A 21,343-nucleotide genomic window follows, 5' to 3' on the forward strand; every position below is an offset into this window, starting at 1 on the left:
ATTTAGCAAAACATTAATTGCATAATCTAAAGTTAATTTATAAAATGAAACGTAATTACAGGTAAATTAATACAGCTGGTTTGCTTTGTGGTTTTTGCGATGATTTTGTCACTTTTGTTTACCCCGGGGCACGCGCACGCGCAGTAGCGAGCATCGCTCTCGGTTGTTTCACGGACTCATCGGTATCACCGACGTTCTTCTCAACTACGCAAGTTTCGAGCCTAAACTACAGTAAATGGTCGTAGTCAGTGCTGCAAACTCGCTCTGTCTTCGGATTAGAGCGTAGAAAAAAAAAACATACAAGTTCGTCTTCCTTTCTGAAGCGCATCCACCAACGGCGATGGATTCCAACGGAAAAGAATCACCGCAGGGCAAAGCCCGAGGAATACCATCCGTTGAGACAACACCAGCGCGACAACCAGGCGAAGCCGACGGCGGCACCAGCCGTGAAAACAGGATGACAGGTCAGCTCCCGTCCATTCCTCGGTCGACGTTTCTGATCGCCTTAACTTCTACCGCGACGAGTTGGCCGAGAAACACGGCGGTTGACGCGAACAACACGAGTTAGGAGAAAACGGCGTTTGTCTTTTCTTCTCGCACTGTGCCGCTTGCGAGCGACGAGCTGTTGACAAAAGAACCTCTGTTGATCGTTTAACTTCGCTTCGTGAAAGAAACGGATCAGCGATGCTTACACTTTTGACGCTAGCAAGCAGAAAACGGCACGGCCTGCCGATCTATCCCCCCAAATAAGCGGCGAAAAGAAGACTCCGTTTTCTGTTTTTTTTTTTTTTTTTTCTCTTATAGGCTTGCTTTGTGAAGTTATCGTGGTAAAGCTTTGGCGTCACGTCCGTACGTCTTTTCGAACAGGTTAACGGGTGTTGCGCAATCGCCGGCTTTCCTGTGAACGCTGTGAACATAAGCCGGATTGGAACGCCACACGCTCGCGCCGGCCCAGCACGTTCCAAACGTGGCATCTTGGAACGCACGCGAAAAAGATTTTTTTGCTTGTTTGTTTTGTTTTTGTTTGATTTTGATAAATTTTAAGCTCGGTTCGTCGGCACCGACGAGCCTCTCTCGCCGCTGAACTAATATCCACGACAACGTGTTTTCCTCTCATGATCAGCCCCTTTTGAAACTTAGGAAGTGCCATATTTCTTAGCTTCATCAACTCGTCGTCTTTTATTTTCGTGAAGAGGTGTTTTTTTTTTTCTTTAAATCGCTGGATGATGGCATCTGTCGGTTCGTACTGTTTTTTTTCTTGCTGTTGCACTGCGTGTTTTGAATTCCGTTTTTCTTGCATCTGTATCGTTGCAGATGAGAGCGGCGCAGTACGTTCCGTGGAGAAGAAAAGCACGTTGTCTCCCCTCGCACCTGTATTCGTGCCGAAACACTTCAAGATCCAACTGAAGGAAGACAACCATTCTGCTGTCAATGAGGTGACTAATCTTATTTTTCCCTGTGCCATTGACACTGTTTGTATAAGAACAAATGTGTTATATGTTTGTAGAGCAATGGTCTTTAAGTGTTGTGTACGTTGTAATGTCACAACTGCATTGAATGTAATGTGAAAGTCTAAATGAGACAGCCAGATATGATGGGCTTTGTGAGCTTAACCTCTCAGTGTCTGGTAATCTTCACTCCTTATTGTTATGTCTGGTTTCATTTTGAATTGCGCTGTACACAAAGACAACGATCGGGGCACATGGGCAATGGGATCTGAGTCGCTGATGGCCAGACTAAAATAAAACCTCATGTATTCGGTGCTACTGTCCTTGTGTGCGCGAACACAACGCTTATGAACTATCCTACAACATTTCGGATCAGTAGGGGAAAAAGAGATGTGTATTATTATGGGTAGTATAGATAACATGTTTTGTCGCAACATCACCGGGTTCCTTGGCCCACTAAGGGACTATAATGAAGACTTGAGGTTGTGCGAGAAACCAAAAATAGAATGCCGACAACATTGTCTGTTGATTTTCTTTGCTCGGCCTTGGTGCCTCGGGTATTAGTTGTGAACCCCTAAAACCCACTTTGCCGTCCTTATCAGCTTAAGTGCCACGAGGTGCGTAGCTTCGCAGCAAGAGAGTCTCTGTCCAGTTGCTTGGGAACGATGTCAGGGATGTTTTCAGTGATTGTGGTGAGCACCATTTCCGGTGCACTCGCTATGCTTTTTCTGCCATGCATTAGAACGGTTGATGCTGGAGATCAAATTAGGGTAAGACCCTTATTGGAAAGCTTTGCATTGAGAATGCCTGATGCTCTTCACTTTACTGGAGCTGTGGTTAGACGACGAGAGTTTGTGGTATCTTGAACAATGTTTGACATCAGATGCTGCGTTTTGTAATGTTAATTTTTCTGAGGTTTCATTGCGCTTCTTATCTCTTAGTTCAGGAATTCTCTAATTTTTCAATTTTGAGGAACGCCTATTCTTGACTGATAGCTGAGGAGAGTCTTCTGGTCCCAGTATTGATGCATGAAGCGGTGCAAAAGCCTACAAAGCTCATGAACAATAAGGCACAAACAAACGGGCGCGCGACTCAATTATGCATCGATTGGGGGCTTAGATCTGCTAAAATAATGCTTAAACTGGTAAAACACTTCACTTGGGGGAAGGGACAGAAATCTGGGAACTCAGGCAAGCCCTGAGGGTTCTCTGGGAAACCCCTTAGTTAGCAAGATAGGTTATGTTACAGATGCCGCTGAACTGTGCATTCAGAAGTACTCTAAATGTCCGTAAGAGTGTGTAGTGGCGGTCTAGTGTGTATATGTCCACATTTGCTTGTACTAACCAATGTTTCTCCATCTGCATTTCCAGTTTAAGCTGGGAATGCATTTAGCAGACTTAGCAGATGAGTCTCTGAACTTAAATGCTTATGTAGCTTCCTTTGAGGATCTATCTGAGGATGTGTGTTTATTGGCATAAAATGTAACGGAGTTGTGTGAATTATTGCACAGAAATTAAATGGGCCTTCTGTTTAAGCAAGTTCCCAACATCTGGCCGCGTCGTCCCAAATCTAGTTTTTAAACCGATGGTGGCAGCGTCATGGTTCGAATGTTGAAAATTAAGATCACCGTTGGCAGTAATCTGTGGCAGCTCGAACTGCCTGTTCTGACAACAAAGTTGGTTATTAGTTACGTGAGTTTTTATTTTGTTTTTCTTGCGTAGCCCTACTCTTACCCAATGGTGGAGCTGCTGGGGTTCATCAACGACGTGACCCTGAGTCCTGCCGAGTTTGACGCCAAGATTGTCTACCTCACAAACGCTCTGGAGTGTGTGTCTGACGTGAAAGGCCTCACTGCAGTCGTCGACGCCATTTTCGACAAAGTAAGCCCCTTCTTTGGTAGATCCACACGGGGGGACCGATCCGCGGACAGGTTGATCACGTGACGGCACATCTACGGATCGTGCGGCTCCCAAATGCATTTCCACTGACTAGGAGATGAGCAGACGACAGCGAGGACGGATTGTGTCAATTCGTGACCCCACAGCACCGCAAAACGCCAACAGAGCACTGTGGCACTGTCATCCAAGAGACTAGTCACAATTGAGGTTTCAATGAAAGCGATCCCTCTGCTTCAACGGCTGCAATCTATACATTATGACAAAAAGGAGCAGTTGTGTGCCAGTGCCATGTATCGAACGAGACAGAACATTGTGATAGGCTTAGCACGGAGCACTATTAGCTTTACCAGGATAGGATTGTTTATTTATAAACAATCCTATCCTGGTTTGCTACTTTGCAAAAAAAAAAAAAAGGGGAGAGTAGGGTTGGAGACTAGAAAGAATGAAAGGGATGATAAAGAGAGACAGTAAAAAAACAAAACAAAAGCTTTATCAGAGTCCTTCAATACTTTACTGGTCACGAAACTTCGGCCAGAGTTTGGTACATGGTCAACAGCTGCAGCCAGGGGCGCTGCTGTCCTCTTGGTGAGCCGCCCCAAATTCCCGATGACAAGTAGTTTTCAAAAAACAATTTCTCATACACTGACATTTTGTTATGCCTCATTGCTCAGTGTATGCAAGCAGCAATCATTCTTTATTGGTCTGCAATAAAAGAACTTGCAAATAAGCTTTTTATAATTTGTTTTTAAACAAAACAATGTTCTGCGAGCAAAAAAGAGCCCGGCAGGCTGAGTGTATAGGTTTGCAGTGCCCCTCCTTAATGGTGCTGCTCGTAGCGCCGAATTTTGAAGGTGATAGCGGTATTAAAAATTAATTTTTAAGCAAGAAAAAAAAAAAAAAAGGAATGAAGAAATATTATTTTTGAGAATGTTGCAGAAAGGAGAGTCTGAACAGTTCACTGAGCGCACAGCTTCGAAGATGCTTACATTAACAAGAAACGCTGCCAGTGCGTCGCCGCGAAATGTTGGCGGCTCGCTTGGAGTGGGTTCGAAATTTCGATCCCACTTTCCGGTTAGTAGACTCCCAGCGGTGCTGACTAGACTGGCGACTCTTAGCCTCGTTGCCAGCGGCGCGCATGGTCACGTAACAAATTTTTCTGACTAGTGGCATTTTGAAGAACTCGGTGTTGACTAACGCCATGCGTGACACAAGTATGGTCCTGCTCGAGGAGGCTCGGCGTAGGTGCGACTGAGTCCTGCGTGGGCTCGTGAGATGCTTTCCTGCCCCTCGCGCTCATACGGACACTTCAGTACACTGCATCTGCAAAAAGGTCTGGCTGAATGAAAGGAAGCATGGCAGCGTGCTTGGCAAGATTTGACACAGTTGCTCGACGCGGACCCAGAGAAGTGCCGGAACCTGAACCGTGTCATCCAGGAACAGTCTCTGTAGCTTCTTTCATGTGGTGTGGAACAAAGAACCTTGCAACAGAACACAGTAGTGAGCCATCTTCATTTGAGAGAAAACTTTTGTCCTCGACTAAACACAGTTCAAGTCAGTCCCCCACCAAAAAATCCGCAAGTGGAAAGGCTTGTTGAGGTCCTCGTTCGAGGATGTGGTATGGGAATTGATGTGGTCACATAAGGCACTAACCTATGTGGTAAAGTTTGGTGCCCATTGTACGTTATGTGAGCAAAATGCAAAAGTGTGCTGATGTCGTGTCGAGTTGTTATCAAATGTGGAAGTGAATGATGAAAAAAAATCTTTTCTATGTTACATTTTTTTAATGTTTTATATGGCACAAAAAGATTTTTCAATGCAGACGTAAGGAAATTCTTTTTTCTTCTAAAAAAATTTATCAATTAGTTTGAAGCTTCCATTTCCGAGAGACTGACCGCTTTGCCGAATGAATGAATACGTACTGCTGAACTCTCTTGATTGGTTGGCGGCTTGTGCCACCTAGCCAGTGTTTCTAGTATCAACAGTTGACCCCTATCTTGTACACAAAGCATTAGGGTGAAGTGTTTTAATAGTAATACTTACGAAAACTGCGGTCCATGCGACGGAAGCGCCTCTTTACGACCGCATGGTTCTTCATTGGTGCCATCCCTTCTCTGTTGTCTGCTCTGCAGGGCGTGAACGAGCCAAACTTCAGGTATAGCGGGGCACGGCTCTGCAACCACCTGGGGAACAATCTGCACATCAAGAACCTCGAAGATGACACCTTCACGAACCTGCTGCTGGACCGGTGGGCATTCTAGCGCAGCTTAGTGGATCGGTTGGGTGGAAACGTTGTACTAACATAGACTCGGGCTCCAACTGAGCGTGTAAATTAATTAATTCAAACCCGATTATTCGGATAATTGTGCTAATTTATTGGCCACAAGAAAAAATAAAAAGTGGTAAAGTTGGTGCATTTTGAAACGTAATTGCATTCATGATATTATAATAACAAAACATTTATCTTGTACCCCCGAACAACCTTATGTTCTCAGCAGTCATAAAAAAATATATTTAAATATTAACACCACCTTGTACAGCCCTGTTCAGAGCAAAATCAGATTTTTATCAGAAAAAAATTATTGCTATATCAGGACCTTCAGTATATCATTGCTTCAAATGCCTCTGCCAGTTTCACAAGCATAACTGTGTTTTTAACACAGAATGTGCTTTATGAGTCGTTTTCTATGAAAAAATTGTCATGAACGGGCGTCGTGAACAAGCGTCATGAGTGAGCACCATGAACGATCATTCGCATAAATGAGTGCCATGAACGAGTGGCACATTGGGGCTTTACACAACATCAAGGATGTATATACAGGGGTGGAACGGCTGCGCCATTTGCGCCAGACGCATGTGTCTGCGCCGTCCTGCGCCATGTTGCAGAAACTGCGCCACAGCCAATACCTCGCGCCATTATGCGCCAAATCGCAAAACGTGCGCCAAAAAACTTTTTATTTCGTCTTAGTTTTGGTTTCTATCGACTCGATTGGCAACAATGAGGGTGTTTAGCCTGGTCGGCCTTGTAATCCTTTGTTTTGTTTATTCTCCCTGTCTATCCCGAGTCGGAAGCGCGCGAAAAAAACTCGGATTCTAAGCGCTACACCACCTGCGACTGGATTGTTATTCTTCAACCATAAGCGGTAGGGCAAGTCGGCCGAGGTGAGGTCGAGTCGTTAAGCATCAGATTGCATGAGGCTCTGCGGCCCGGAATCCGGACGTCATCCAGTCGAAAGCAAATGAGCAAAAGATTCCTTTTGGTACTTCATCCTTAGGAGTTGGAACCGCATTCTCGCAAGATAAATCGTGATTCGATAGAACTGAAACGCGGTCCGATCCGAAACCTTGCCGGCCAGCAGCTCTACTTATCTGCTCGGCGTACTTTAACCTTGCTCCTGCTTATCGCTTCAAATACGATAACTTCGTTAATCGTAGCCTGCTGCTTCGATATCGAGTTGCACAATAGGATAAACTCGAAATTTGTTGCCCTGCTCCTCCGTGCGACTGCATGTCCATTGTTTACGCTCGTCACGTGGTTCGCACATATAATTACTATGTCAATCACGTGCGGGTTGTGCGATAAGTAGTGCTGGTTTGCATTTTGAGCAGCCGAAAGCCACTAAGAAAATATTAAGGACGCTATCTTCAGAAACATCAGGTACTACTAGCTTTTTGATTCTCATTAAGGCTCGCAAAATTTCAAGTTTTCGCATCTATTACACTGTTATCCCATCTGCCTGGGTCCCTAACCACTCATGTTTATCTGTGCTGCTAAGCACAATTGAAATTGCTCCAGTGCTTGTCTAAGACACAAGCTGAAGTGCGATGCAAACTGATCTGAGCTGCTCCTAGCCTGCTCCAGAATGTAGTTTTAGCTGCTCCCAACCTGCTCCAAAACAGCTGTTTCAGCTGCTCCCGTGGCTGCTCCCAAGTACATTTCATGAGTTCCACCCCTGATATAAAGTTTATATATACCTGGGTCGGTGTGATGGCAGTCTGATACTATAGCAACTGAGCGCCTAGCACAGCTACCCTGGAAGCACTGCACTCCCAGCAAAACGTGCCAGCGAGAGCGGCGTGATGTTGTACCCCGCGACCGCTCGCCTCATGGACGTCGCACATGGCTTAAAGAACAAGTGGATTTTTTTTGTTGTTGTTTTTTTTGCTTACAATGTTTACACTATTTACACGGAAGGAGACTGAGGAGTGATCGACTCCTCAGGTCAATTTTTTAAGCTGTGGCTTTACGTGTGATCCCTCCACAGACCTTGCTTGCTCGTGTCGGTTGCGCTGTGGCAAGGCAGTGGGAGAGAGTGTCAGCGACGGAGTGCAGCTGTTAGTTTGACATCGCAGCATACGCTAGCAATGGCGTTGCACGAAGTGGTGGTAAGTGGTACGCTAACACTCCACCCCTCGCTGCATAGGAATGGGCTGCTTAGTAGGGCGGAACCTGCGCATTAGTATAACAATCTAGTAAGTGGGGAAACATTTCAGTCGGGTTGTATGCCCGGCAGTACGTACGTCATGCTGTTCAATATAATGTTCCAGCAAAGTGCCCACATAAGGAAATAAAGTCCTTTTCATAGGGTGTCCCGAGAACACCTTCCGCTGTAAAATGAGCCGGAAACGTCGGTGCCTGTATGTAGAAAGCTTCATTGAATGTGCACTGAGCAGGTCAGTTTTATTGCGCAAAGTTTCAAGGCGCAGTTCTCTCGTGAAAAACGAGAGCAAAAAACTTGCCAGAGGTTGGGCGCGTTTTGCAGGCGACCGAGTTTGTGATGCTATTTACTTGGGGCACTATATTTCCCGATATGCGGAGTGAGCAGATGACTCTCCCTTGTCTGCTCGCTGAGCCTATCGGGAGATGGCACCACAAGTAAACATTGTCGCAAACTGGGTCGTCTGCAGACACACCCAACCTTGGCTTTGGCAAGATTTTTGCTCTCATTTGTTAGTGTAAGAAAACTATGCCTTGAAATTCAACTCTGTAAAACTAACCTGCTCTGTGCACATTCGGTGAAAGTTTGAGCTTTCTATCTGCAGGCGCTGACTTCTCTGGCCCGTTTCACGGCGGAAGGTCGGCCCGGGTCAAACATTCACGATTACTTCGCCACGTGCGCATTGCATGCCATTCCAATAGAACGTGCAGCTTGCTATAAAAACCACGTCAAGTGCTGTCGCACCTTTGTTTAGTTTGACAAAACATCTAAACCGAGCAATTTTTAAAAATTTTTTTTTCCTCCGTTTATTTTGTGCTTGGTTTGAGACCACCGAAAGTGATCCCGAAGTGGCAACAGACAGCGTCGCAAAAGCCGGATTGTCATGGTGCCGGATGTTGGCGGTCAGTCATAGAAGTTCTAAAGAGAAAGTGCGAGAGAATGCGAGCGTCGGATCGTGGCTGGTGACAGCATGACACTTTGGTGATGTCGTCGGGCAGAAATCGAGGGACCGCTCCTTAGGTCGCGATAAACACACCTGTGAAAGACACGTTCTATGCACCATAGTAGGAGGAGCGAAGACCGGAGCCGAATTAAGTCGTAGCGTTCAAGTCCTCACGCGTCGCTTCTCTCCCCAGGTGTCACGTGGAGTGCCTCAGACGCAGCGACCTCGCAGCTGGAGATTTCGGCGGCCCTTACCTGCGGGGACTGCTGCTGTTCATCGCTGAGCTCTTCTCACAGATGGTGGTTAGTTCGTTTTCTGTTTTTCCTGGACCGGTCCGGTCTAGTCTTTGCTAAAGGGACTGCGAAGTGTCCCCCTTCAGCCGCGGCATAAGTTACTCTTTAGGTGGGGATGCGCGGCACGGTGAATGCCGCGATGCAATCGACTGGATGAAGTCCTGTCGGCGCAAGCCTGAGCGGCCCGTGCCAACGACGTCTGCACCAACTGGGCGGCGCAACTGAAGAAGAAAGAACAAAGGAACGAAAACAAAAAGATCATGAGCCATTCCACTCTGCGAAGGTGGATGACAAGCGAAGCTGTTTAGCATACGACACAGAACCACCCCGAGGAGCCAGCGGAAAGTAGACACCCGCGACGGGACCACCACCCTGGGGGAGCTGAAGGAAAGGAAACTAGGCACGCAAGCTCTTGGAACGACCACAAAGAGAGGGCGGTGCGAACGTAGACATGGCCGATGCGTGTCTCACAGCGGCAAATCTTTGAGGAACCTTTATTATATACCTGAGAGTCTGCTGATCTTGAAAATGGTGCCTGTTGATAACTAATCTACTGAATAGACTTACTGCTAAATTACCCAAGCATCAAGGAAAATGCAGGGAACGGTGTTCCACGCTTCACTTGTGCCGGCATCTGCAGCAGTAAAGATTCTAAAGCAAAAGCCGAAAACAAATGGTATCTTGCACGCGCATTCGTTAACGCTTTATTTTGGTTATTCAGTTTGAATCTTATACAGAGAAGGCTTGCCTGTGCGGCGGTGCTAGCATAGTGTTTAGTCGCTGCACATGAAAAATCCGCAGAACCCTAGCCATAAACAGCTTCGCTGTAAAAAAAAGTGTCTCGTTACCACATCGCCCAGGCACATCTGCTTTCCGCTCGGCATGTCTGCTCCAACCTTGACGGATGTTGGCTCGAACACCGCACTGCAGATCTCTCCGTCTCGATGCATTCATAAAACTGTTCTTGTGGCCATTGAAGCACGAAACTAAAGTCAATGATGAAGCTGTGTCCAACTAACGCGCGTAGCACGAGTGCCAAGTTCTATACGTCTTCTGGGCATACCCAGAAGACGTCTTTAAAAACATGCATGTCTCCCATAGAGAAGCCGGGCCCGCGACGGGCTGCCACTAGCCAATTATCGAAGGGTCATCTGGTGGCACCGCCTGCAACCAAGGCTAGGAGAGGACTTTATCTGGCAGCTGTGATGCATGCGGTGTCCACATCTATATACGGTGCAATCCACTTATAACGACAACGAGAATCCCAAAATTTCAATCGTTATAACCGCCTATCGTTGTATCTGAACTAGAAACTAAGCATTTCCAGTTTAGAAACTCTAGAAACTGATAGTTATAGATGGTAGCATTATAAGTAGATCGCAGTGTGTATCTTACACCCTGCCTCTGATGTATCCTGGGAGTGCAAAGCGCAGTGAAGGCGCTACAGGTGAGGGCATTGCAAACTTCTGTCGAATCTGGGGTTAGACCAGTTCAGCGAACATTTGAACAGGAAAAAAAAGATTGATGCCGTATTAATCACTCCCAGGAGGCTCAAGGTGTGTGGCGTTTCGGATAATAATGTCTTCAAGTCGTTTTGTGTAGTTGGATTTTTAATTTGTGAAAATTGACTGAAGCAGCTTTTCATCCCCGAAAATAAATCGAGAGGCTAAGGCGTGTTTTTATGGTGATATCTGTTATGGGTTCTTCCCACCACTGGAAATTATATCTGTTGTTGGTGTTGTAGTTATAGTCTTCACTGACGTTTTCCTCGGTGATGTAAGGCGTCCGTCGTCAACGTTGCCAAATCCTCGAAAAAGATTGCCCGCCACCCGCGGCAATCGAACCTGGGTCAGCTGCGAGCGGAATGTAGGCGATACAACTGAGCTACACCGCAGTGTTAATAACCCACTCTATACTTGGGGTTTTTGTAGTACCCAATACCCACTGCTTGCACTCCAAAAAAAAAAAATAGCCAACAACAAAGTGTTGTCGTAGCACTGGCAATGCCAAGATCTTGTGTGGGAGATGTGCTTTCACACGCTCTGGAATAAAAAAAGAAACAAAAGCATTTGGAACAAAATGGTCAGATGTCTGTTTTGTTCCAAACGCGTTTTGTTCACTTACCCCACGGTGCGCGAACGCGCCGCTGATGCCTAGCCACATCGCCGTGATTGTACTGTGGATTAATGCGGGACTGCTCGATTTTTTCCCCTCTACCCAACAGTTCTCCAGAGAGGACAGTTCGTACAAGGTGAAGCACGTGGCAGCCTGCATTCCGGACATGATGCACACACTTCTGCAGGCCATGAGCAAAGATAACATCAAATGCACCATCCAAGTGCTCAAGGTGAGGTTCGCCGACGCGACGGCCAAGCACGAACCCTTCGGGCTTCTTGTGCCGAGCGCGGTGCGAGGTGGAAACATGCGAGCTTTGAAAGTACGAAGGGCCGGTCCTGCGCTGGAGCGTGCTGGACGCCCTTAGTAGTCAGTTTGGAGCGTAAAGCCCCCAATTTTGATTTTATCTCGGAGGAAATATCGCTGCGTCGGTGCTAAGTTGCGTTAGTGCTCCATCAGCGCTGTTTCTAGTGCTGATTTAGAACATAGTTGTGTGTGTGAATCGGCCTAAAAAGTTCAGTTTCTGGGAGAAATATATGCCCTTTTTTTGTTTTCTTTTTGAGCGTCATCATTAGGTGCACCGCACTACCTTACCCTACAGTCTCTGGATAAGTGTCCGCAATATTGCATTCCTTTTCATTCCGCCGACAATCTTTGTGTTTTGTTCTGGTTGGCAGTGCGGTCCCCATTTTGGATCCCAGAAATCCGAGCCCATTCTGAAATAGCCACATTTAAATTGCTGTGACGTGTCGTTGTACTGAAAAAGCTTATGTAGGCGTTTTTGGACCTGTATATGCAATCAACTGCTCAACCTTTCTTATTGGCATCAATCTCCCGGAAGGAAGTGATCTTTGATTCCTTCGTCTTGGCTCAAAGGAGACTCCTGTGCAACCATCACCGCGACAATTTAGCGCTGCAAGTGGTGCCATCTAATTGAGGTGGTGTGAACCTGCACGTTCATTGGCCTGGCTGTTTTTAATGCGTAGGAGCTCATGGTCGCAGAAAATCCGGTGTCGGTGGGACGAAGAAACCTCATCACGCAAAATGTGCAGCCACGTGTGACGTCCTGCATCACGTGACATGATGTCATGTGACGACACGTGACGCTACAATTTAGACCACACGCTTGCACGGCTTGCGAACGAGCACGGGTTTACATGACAAGGCTTTGCGACCAGGACCCGATAACGATCTTGCATTTCACTCTTAAAGGCAAAGCTTAAGCGTCCCCTAAGTTTTTAATTTGAAAAAGCATTGTTTTGTTTAAGATAAAAGGAAAAAGCATATTTGTAGCCTTGTTGTTAGAGATCAATAAAGAATGATTGGGGCTTGGGTACATTGACCTGTTGCAGGCATAAGAAAATGTCGGTATGCGAGAAATTGGTTCTTATGGAACAACCTGTCACCATAAATTTAGATTGTCTCACTCAGAACGTGGTGGCCAAAAACAAACTCCTCTGGGCAAATAGACCCAAAATGGTGGTGCGCTGCGCAAAAAAGCGAGTTTCAGTACACTGAAACCCATCTAGTGACTTTGCCCTGCCCTTTTGGATTCCGAAGAGTTATACGCTTGGGTGAAACAAATTCCTAAAAAGAGAAGGTTCAGCTCTGAGGGTTGTGAAACCCAGTCAGCATGCCTTGTGGGTGGACATGACACTGACCTTGCGTTTGTTTGTCTCCTTGTTCCCCGGCTTCGGATTGTCTCGACTCAACCTGGCAGCTGACCGGTGGCAACCTGGAAGACCTCGAAAAGGCCGGGACCCCCGGCGGGGAGACGCCAAACATGGACAGCCTGTTCAGCAAGTTGAGCGAGTTGGCCCAGAGAAGCGACATTGACGCGTAAGAACCCTCTTCCCAGCTTCAACCTTGTTCTTTATTACGCATCTTTATTGGCTTCAGAAGGATGTATTAGCCGTACCCCCCATATAAACGTTTTTTTTTTTACGAAGAAGTTGGAATTTAAGTTCCACACAGTGACGGAGTGTTGCAAATGACGACACACACGTATGTCTCCCCGCTTTAAACCGTCTTTGGAACGCCAGAAGAGCAGGCCGTCAGCGGGTGGCCTACCTTTCCTCTTTCATTGTAAATGTCAATACGGCCCACATCTTGCACAGTTAAGGTCCATACTTACAAAAATAATGTATATGAGCCGCGCCGTCGTATAAGACACTAACTGGGATTTCGAAGGAGAGAAGTGTTACTTATACACAGGAAAGTATGCTATTGCCCAAGGGGTGAAACAGTTAGGTTGTAAGCGGGATGCAGTCTCTCCAGTTTTGAAGCTATCGGGAAGGTACTGGGTCCTGAATGTTTTATGAGATGTAGACCGGAGAAAACACGGCGCAAAAGACGGGCTGGTGGATGGAGACGAGAGGGCGTGTGCTTGTCCTGTCGTCTCTTTCCACTAGCCTTTGTCCTTTGTGCTGTGCTTTGTCATGTGGGACCAACTAACCCACAAGTTTGTTTTAATTCAGTATGGAATGCGCTTCAGTTTCCGCGTAAGGAAAACAGTTTTGAGCACCTGCTCTTCTGTAGGTTTTCTTATCTCCCATTGTGTTGAGAGAAGCAAAGTAGTCTAGCCCTGTCTCAAACCAGCCAGCGATATGGGGATTTGGACAACGGGCATTGGGAGTACGGTGAAACGCCTGTCTTTGGCCTTCAGGTGCATCTGCTAGGCCCGTCCGATTTGGAAAATAGTCGGCTTACGATTTCAAGATTTCCTAGGAGAAACGAAGGTTCGGGTTACAAACCGTTAGTTTTTCAGGAGCTCGCGTCGAGACCCACTCTTTTTTATGAGTCATTATTACGTGGTTTCTTTTTAAAAAAAAAAAGAAACTAGCAACATGAAGTTGGTGAAAATGCTCGCACCACTCGTAGCTCCAGCAGTGAGTAAATCACTAGAAAAACTCTAAACATCTGTGGTAGAATTGAAAAGAAAAAAAATACTAGGAACAAGGTGTATCAAGTGGACAGCTTTTTACCATGCCGTGATTACAAACAAACGCTAAGAGCTAGGGAAACAGGTAGGTTGTTTTTAGAAAAAGCAAACAAATGTGAACGACTCCTTTTTCTTTTCGTTAAGATTTGTCATATGGGTTAGATTCATGTTGCTGCGAGCGAGAATACTCTGCTGTGGGTCGGAGACCAACAGGTGGTCTAGACCAGAAGCCTCCAAACGTTTTTGGCTAAGGGGCCGGATCGGGGATCTGTCGCAGTTCTCAGGGCTAGAAAATGAACAATATGAACGAGGAAATACTAAATGAGGAAACATAAATAAGCTTCTAAATGTAATGTAAAATGGACGAATACTTATACATTATTTTTTGAATTCTGCATGTTGCTGCTTAGGACATTACAAAATAGTTGTGAACCAGGAAACTCGTCAGGCATAAATCAGTGCATAGAAATGCTGGTATGTTTGCACAGGGCAGAAAACTACTAATGAGAGGGGTAGGCCTGATGGCGACCACAGGCTGTACTCTAAGCTCGGCATAAGAGAGAATGCAATCAGTTTGTGCAGTCATACGGACGTGGAACAGGAATGTGAATAGTGATGCTGGTGATGACAATGTGGCAAGGGAACCCGTGTTTCGATGCAATTTTCCTTCGTTCTTATTGACATCTTCGTTCGCGTTTTCGGTGCGTGTCTCGGCGCTATATTCTTACACGCGCTTATTTCTGCGTCGGTAGCAGTAGGCCACGGGCCGAGAATCACTGCAAAGACTGCGGCTATCCGCGGGCCAGGGTTTCGAGACCCTCAATCTAGACTGATTCTATTGTTGGCAATGGCTGCTGCAATGTCTTGTTACAATTTGGGTGTAATGCATTTGTCTCACCTTTCATTTCAATCCAACTTGCAGGACGTCAGAGAGAATGATAAAAAACGTGCTTGACCTCCGTGAAAAAAACTGGGGGCGAACGTCCACACCCTCCGACTCTCCCGCCAGCTCGGCGGCAGAAGACGTGAGTTTCAAACAATTCGCCTTTTTTGTTGTTGTTCCTCTCTTCGGTGTGCAAAACAAAACCTTCTCTCGCTATAACTTTGAGGGAAAAGAAAAAAAAAAGGCCCCAATATCAAAAGTGTTTATTCTTCACTGTTCTTGCAGAAGTTCATCTGTTAAAAATCTACCATCGCCACCACAACCATCCTCTTTTTTCCTCATCGCTCTGCCTACTTCCCATCTTTCCTCCTTTGTTTTTCCTCTTCTTCGAAAACAAACTCGAGGAATAAGTACACCTACCATGACCATTTGTTCTCCTACCGAGTCCGAGCTTGCGACTTGGGTGTGTCCAAGGTGAAAGTCACGGCCCCTTTTGTCCCCCCTTCCCCCTCGCTCGTCCCCGCTGCAGAGCTTGCCGATCTTGTGCGGTCCCGACGGCATTCCCCTGTCCAGAGAGGAGGAGGTGTTCCTCGAAAGACAGTTTGCAAATTTCCACTGCAACGAGTGAGTACCTTTTTGCCAGCTTCCTTCGTCGCCCTCTTTGCTTCTGTTCGGATTCATGTTGAACACTGTTGGACGCTATTACTGTCGAGACCGGTTATAACAAAGTCAATGGGAATTGGAAATCACTTCGCTATATCCGCTATTTCGTTATAACCGACTTCGGTTAACGAAGTGCAAAAGGGAATGGGAAATCGTGATTGCTTCACTGTAGCCGCTATTTTGCTATAGCCAATGTCGACAGTAGTACGAAGATGACTTTTTTCATTTTGTTTTTGAAGGGTGTACGGCATGCAAGTTTGTCTGCTGCTTGTACACCTCGTGCATTTGTTTACCCGCAGAATGCGTTCACACATTGGGGTTTTTTTTTGTTTTTTTTTTCTCCATTTTGACCAATGAAGGTGCACACTTGGCTGCTTGGTCATCACGCGTTCCTTGCGCGTTCTTCATGTTGTCTTTGATTGGCGTGCGACTCCTTGTGTTTCAGTCCATCAAAGACTCATTTTGGAACACTTGCCGTATTTGCGGCGCGATCCCTTCTCAAATGCGAAAGGATCGCGCCGCAGCGCGCAGTTGTCAGGCGCCGCAGCGTTGCATATGCCTCACCTTCGCAAACATTCGGACAAATGGTTCGCGGCGACAAAATGGCGTGCTGTATTTTGGTCAAGCAAGCGGAACTCGAAGGCATACGCTGCAGTGCGAGTCAACGGAGCGAGCACAGGTGGCCAAATCACAGCACACTTGGCTCTCGTGTCGTGATTGTTTATTTAGAGCTCTGCCTACCCCTATGACATGTGCGTGGGTGTTCATAAACGGCTCCTCTTGACCGCACGCGGGTCAAATGAACCAAAATGAACAGCTAACAGCGCGATAGGAATCGGTAGCAACGGTAGTACTCAACTGAAAAACGACGCGCGAAGTGGCGTGTTGTCCGTCGGCACTCCCATCGAAAAAGGCAAAATAAAGACACAAATACTATATATATACAAGAAATTTCATGTGCAGAAAAGAATAGAAACACTTATGGTGAATTCCACTCGTAGATCCGGGGCGCTTTCCAAAATCCGCGAGGGAGGCAAAATTCCGCTACGTGGGACCCGCTCCGAATCGACGAGGGGAAGATAAACTTGCATTTTTGGAGCGACCTCCCCCACACCTTTCCCCACCGCTTTTCCCGCCGCCGTTCAAAATGGCCGCTGCTCGAACTTGACATGCCCACCAACGCCTCAGCCGACTGATCTTTCCGACGACCAGTGACAACTGTCACTGCTTAGTTGCAGAAATAACACGCGACACAGGCCGGGCGAAATTATACGTACCACGGCGCCCATGTCACAAATCACGAATACGTCCGCGTTCGGCATTGTCACATACCTTTCGGCCGCCTCAAAGCGGCGGGGCACGGACAGCGATTGCCAGCGGTGGAGTTTAGATTTCTGGTCTGACTTTAATAAACGCAGAGGTAACAAACCATCACTTGCACGGTCGTTGCCTAATCTCTTCTTGCTTTATTTCACGGGAAAACGCCGGCGGAATGCAGTGTAAAAAGGTAAACAATCATTGGCTGCAGAATGAACAGGCCTAACCTTGCGTCTGCCTCCGGTTTTTCTGTCGTTCTTCCTCTCACGATCACAGATGTCAGCGCTTACGATTTACCACGCTCCACAGTCCCGGCTTTCTATCCCTGATCTACGCGAGGTAGAAGCGTTCGAGCCGTTACAATCCCGCATAAACAACCGACGCACCCGCACAGATCCAACTCGACGGCCCGACAGGCCCGCTGACCTCTCCAACCTCGCCGCGCGGCATCGCACTGCCGATTTAGACTGAAATCACGTGGGCCGCTCTGCCAACTTCCGGAGAGATCTGTGAAATCCCGCAGAGCATGTTCGGTGGGGTTCGATGCGCTCCATGGAGCGGGCGCTGCCAGAGATCTGCGAGCGGAATATGCGCGCCCCAAATGGAGCGCTTTTGGAGCGCTCAAGATCCTCAAGGGGAATTTATCATTAGAAGCAATAAAAAATACACTGGAATAGATAAAAATAGGTAACGGAATCGAAAAACAGAGGATTAAGAGGAGACAAGCGACAATGCAATGCGATCTGAAGGCAGAGCGGCCAGGCGAGGGACAATCTCTCCCACTGTTCCTCGCGCACGGGCCAGGGTGCTTGGGAAAATAGCAAGTCATCTATTGCAAGCCAGACACGCTGCCAGCTAGGTCATGCAGACACTTTTTTTTTCTTCTTTTCTTTATTACTAGGCTGCAAAGACACGTTTGCTTGGCTTAAGAATGAGCGGGGTTTTTTATGTTTAGCTATTGCGTTCTGCTCTTAATGGCGAAGCTTAAGCATCTTGTAATTTTAGCAGATCTGGGCCTCCCTATATGTGTAAATGAGCCAAACACTTCCTAATACATGCATTATAGGTTAAGTGGTCTGTAGGCTTCTACAGGGTGTCACAAAAAAAAAAAGTTTACAGGGTTTTTTTTCACCGCAAAAATAAACTAGGCACCGCTGAGCGCTCATTCTCACTCAGCCTAGAGGCTGCACTAGAGGTCACAACCAGATGCCAAAATTTCAGCCTTATTCAAAAGTTATAAGTGATTTTCTGAAAATTTCAATAGGAAAATGGAACCCATTTTTGCTCGTTTTCGGTTTCTGGTGCCAAAGAGCCCCGTGTATTTGAAAACTCCGTCGGCCGCTATTTTCCCATCAAACTTTTCAGAAAATCACTTATAACTTTTAATTAAGGTATTGGATCGGGCTGAAACTTGGGCATCTGGTTGTGACCCCTAGCGCTACCTTTGGGCAGAGAATGAGCGTTCGGCGATGCCTAGTTTATTTTTGCGGTAAAAAAAACCCTGTAAATTTTTTTTTTGTGACACTCTAGATTGCTTAATTTCACCAGTGCCGAGTCTGGGAAGGGATCCTAGGCATCGAGAGAAACTGACATTCCTCAAGATCTGAAAGTTTGATTGATTGATTGATTGATTGATTGATTGATGGCTGAGGGAACCGATTTGTCTTTTCATTTGTGCAGTCAAGTAGACCAGAAGCCTACGGGCCTCGTCAATGAGAACATTCACTATAGGGAAGTGCTTGGTACGTAGCTAAGCATCAGCTTGGATATTCTACAATTGTGCCTGAACTAGCGGGACACTTTGCTCAGGGGTGAGGATGGCACGGGAAGTTTTGAGAGCTGGGGATACCTCGAGTTCCCACGAGAGTGCGCCTTGGGCCATATTGAGGCTGGATGGGTAAGCGCATCATAAACCAAGCCATAAGGCAGAGCAAACTTTTGCGGGGTAGGGGCAGGTCTTGTGTTGGCTTGTCTGGGATACACTCATTGGTGGTCAAACAGAAGACGTGCCATGGAGCCTCAAAGATGGCAAAATAAGGAGGTACAGAAACGCTCTGCTGCAACTCGGTCCATTTTGGTGTTGTGTCCGTCATTGGAAAGTTGCAGCGACACCCATGCAGTGTTGTCTCGGTAATGTGGACACATTCATTCCCCAAAAAATTAGTCCATAATAATGAGACCGAAATCCATAAATTTTTATCCCTGTCGTTCCCAAAAATTTTTGTCTGCATAGCGGCGTGTCTATATTAACAATGTCCATATTAGTGAGATATAAGTGTATGACATGACCTTGTGGCTTGAAGATAAGCGGCCAGCAGCTCTCTGCCTGGTTATGTGGAAACATTGCATAGCGAATAGTATACAAAACACTAGCCCAATTCTTTACTAGATGACACTGGCATTTTGGGATGTGCTCATTTTCCTGGTCAGGGGCGATTTTAATTTTTTTCCTTGTCGTGTAAAAAACTAGTGTCATCTTGGATTTCTAATGCCATCCTCTAGTATTCATAATCTCTTAAATCATCCTTTTTTTTTTTTACTTTTTGTTTTTAGGTGTTACTTTCCAACAATTAGATGCACTCCAATTTTCAAACTTCAGCCCAATTGACAGGAGTCAATCATTGAATAAAACTTGAATGCTATAGAAGGTCTCTGTAGAATAAGAAAAATATGGATACAGAGAACAAGAGTTGAAGTATGCTGGTATGGCCTTAGAGGTACTACTGATACAGTAAAGGTACTAATAAAGCAAATTAAAAGAAAATGTATATACTTAAAGGAGTAAATTGTTTGAAAGCATTTGCAACTAATAATTAGTTTTAAATGTTTCTGGGCAAATGCTGAAGTGGTATTATTTGTTTCTAGGATGGTGTGATCGATTGCCAGCGTGGGTGGTCTACACTGGTTGTTTTGCACCACAAATAAATTAACTATGCGTCACTTCCTTAACGTAACCCTGGTGGTTGGTATGAGATGCCAGTCTCCTAACTCGTCATGATCTAATTTAATATTTAGAAGCAATTTTCGAAAAATATTTAATGGGGGAATGACACTTGTTATTGGAAGTAGATGGCATGTGCTTGCATGAGTTCATAGATTCTCCTCGTGCTTTTGTATGAATTCATAATTAATACTGTAACTTTGGCGTCTTATTCCAACAGCTAGACTTAAGGCCCATTCACACACTTGAAACCGGGTAGGACCGACGGATACAGAACCGGCATTTAAGCCTCTTGCGACAGCTTAGGACTGGATGCACTGCTGCGGAGCAGGTCCTAAGCCATCAGAAGAAGCTTAAAAACCAGCCTTGTCTCTGCCGGTCTTACTCAATCGCAAGTGTGTGAACGGGACTTCCCAGTTAGGTTCTTATTCCATGCTCTATGCTTTTGCACTGTGTGAAAAGAGGGTTCACACTTTTCGTTAGTGCCTATGTACACAGTGTGACACTGTTAGGGCAAACACAACATTTTAGCCCTTAGCTTAGTGCCCCAAGTGAGCACTTTTTACCACACCGGTAGTTCTAATGACAACCCCCAATACCAAGAGAAAAAAAAAACTGGCTATTGCTTTGTTGCATTAACAGTATTGCGCAGTGTATCTCTCCTTTCTTGGTGGCAGTGGTTGCTGGATGTGTTGACTCGAGATTTGTGAGCTTACCTAACTGACGGACATCTCCGTGCATGCCTCCTTTCCAGTGGCGACTACTCCAACAACTTCGACAACGAGGAAATGGACGACGAGATTGCAGCGGCCTACGAGGAGTTCCTGTTGCAGTCGGGCCAGTGACGTGTCATGGGGGGATTGGGGCCGCGAATGCGTTGCATTGTCCAACATTTTAAGAACAATGCCATTCACACACATACACACACCTTTTGTAAGTAGGCAGGGACTATTTTTGTTAATTCTGTCTCTATTACGTTCAGGCCATTGAGTTGAGGACAGCGAACTTGTACATTTCAACGCACAAAGTGCTCTTGGGGCGTCTTGTCGGATGGAAATAAAACCTTTTGCAGCGAAGGGCTTGTGCAGAGCATTCCTCAAACGTCTCATGGTGTAGACCAGTGATTCTTAACCATTGATGTTTTGTAGACCCCTTATGGGTCGGCGGAGATGATGGAGGACCCCGTTCGTGGTGAGAGGAAGGGAAATGTATAGGTTAATTATGATAATGATCTCATAAGGTGATATAACTAAGGGCTAGTGTGAAATAGACTTCTCTCATTGACATACACACAAAAAAGACTCGTATGAATATTAGAACTTTTGTTCTCAATCTGAAAAAAAAAAAACTTTTATTGCTGGGTTTGACTGATACGGCAAGGCTTCACGAACCCCTAAAATGCCTTTGCGGACCCCCATTTGAGAACCACTGGTGTAGACCATTCCACCATTTTGTTTGCAGCGCC

The 21,343-nt window shown here is 46.1% G+C and overlaps 1 protein-coding gene across 1 annotated transcript; it reads left to right on the plus strand.

Moving 5' to 3' along the window:
• Positions 1–145: 145 nt before the first annotated feature.
• On the plus strand, positions 146–20,954 carry LOC8043544 (polyadenylate-binding protein-interacting protein 1). Its single transcript, XM_002399893.5, is given in 12 exon segments — positions 146–372; positions 374–426; positions 429–464; positions 1,315–1,436; positions 3,170–3,328; positions 5,476–5,591; positions 8,919–9,027; positions 11,243–11,365; positions 12,854–12,972; positions 14,997–15,099; positions 15,487–15,581; positions 20,633–20,954. Coding segments are annotated over 12 exon segments (1,158 nt in total). The 5' UTR covers positions 146–340; the 3' UTR covers positions 20,724–20,954.
• The last annotated feature ends 389 nt before the right edge of the window (positions 20,955–21,343 follow it).

The sequence above is a fragment of the Ixodes scapularis genome, unplaced genomic scaffold (assembly GCF_016920785.2).
Source record: "Ixodes scapularis isolate PalLabHiFi unplaced genomic scaffold, ASM1692078v2 PGA_scaffold12__126_contigs__length_90152505, whole genome shotgun sequence".
NCBI classification, from domain to species: Eukaryota; Metazoa; Arthropoda; class Arachnida; order Ixodida; family Ixodidae; genus Ixodes; species Ixodes scapularis.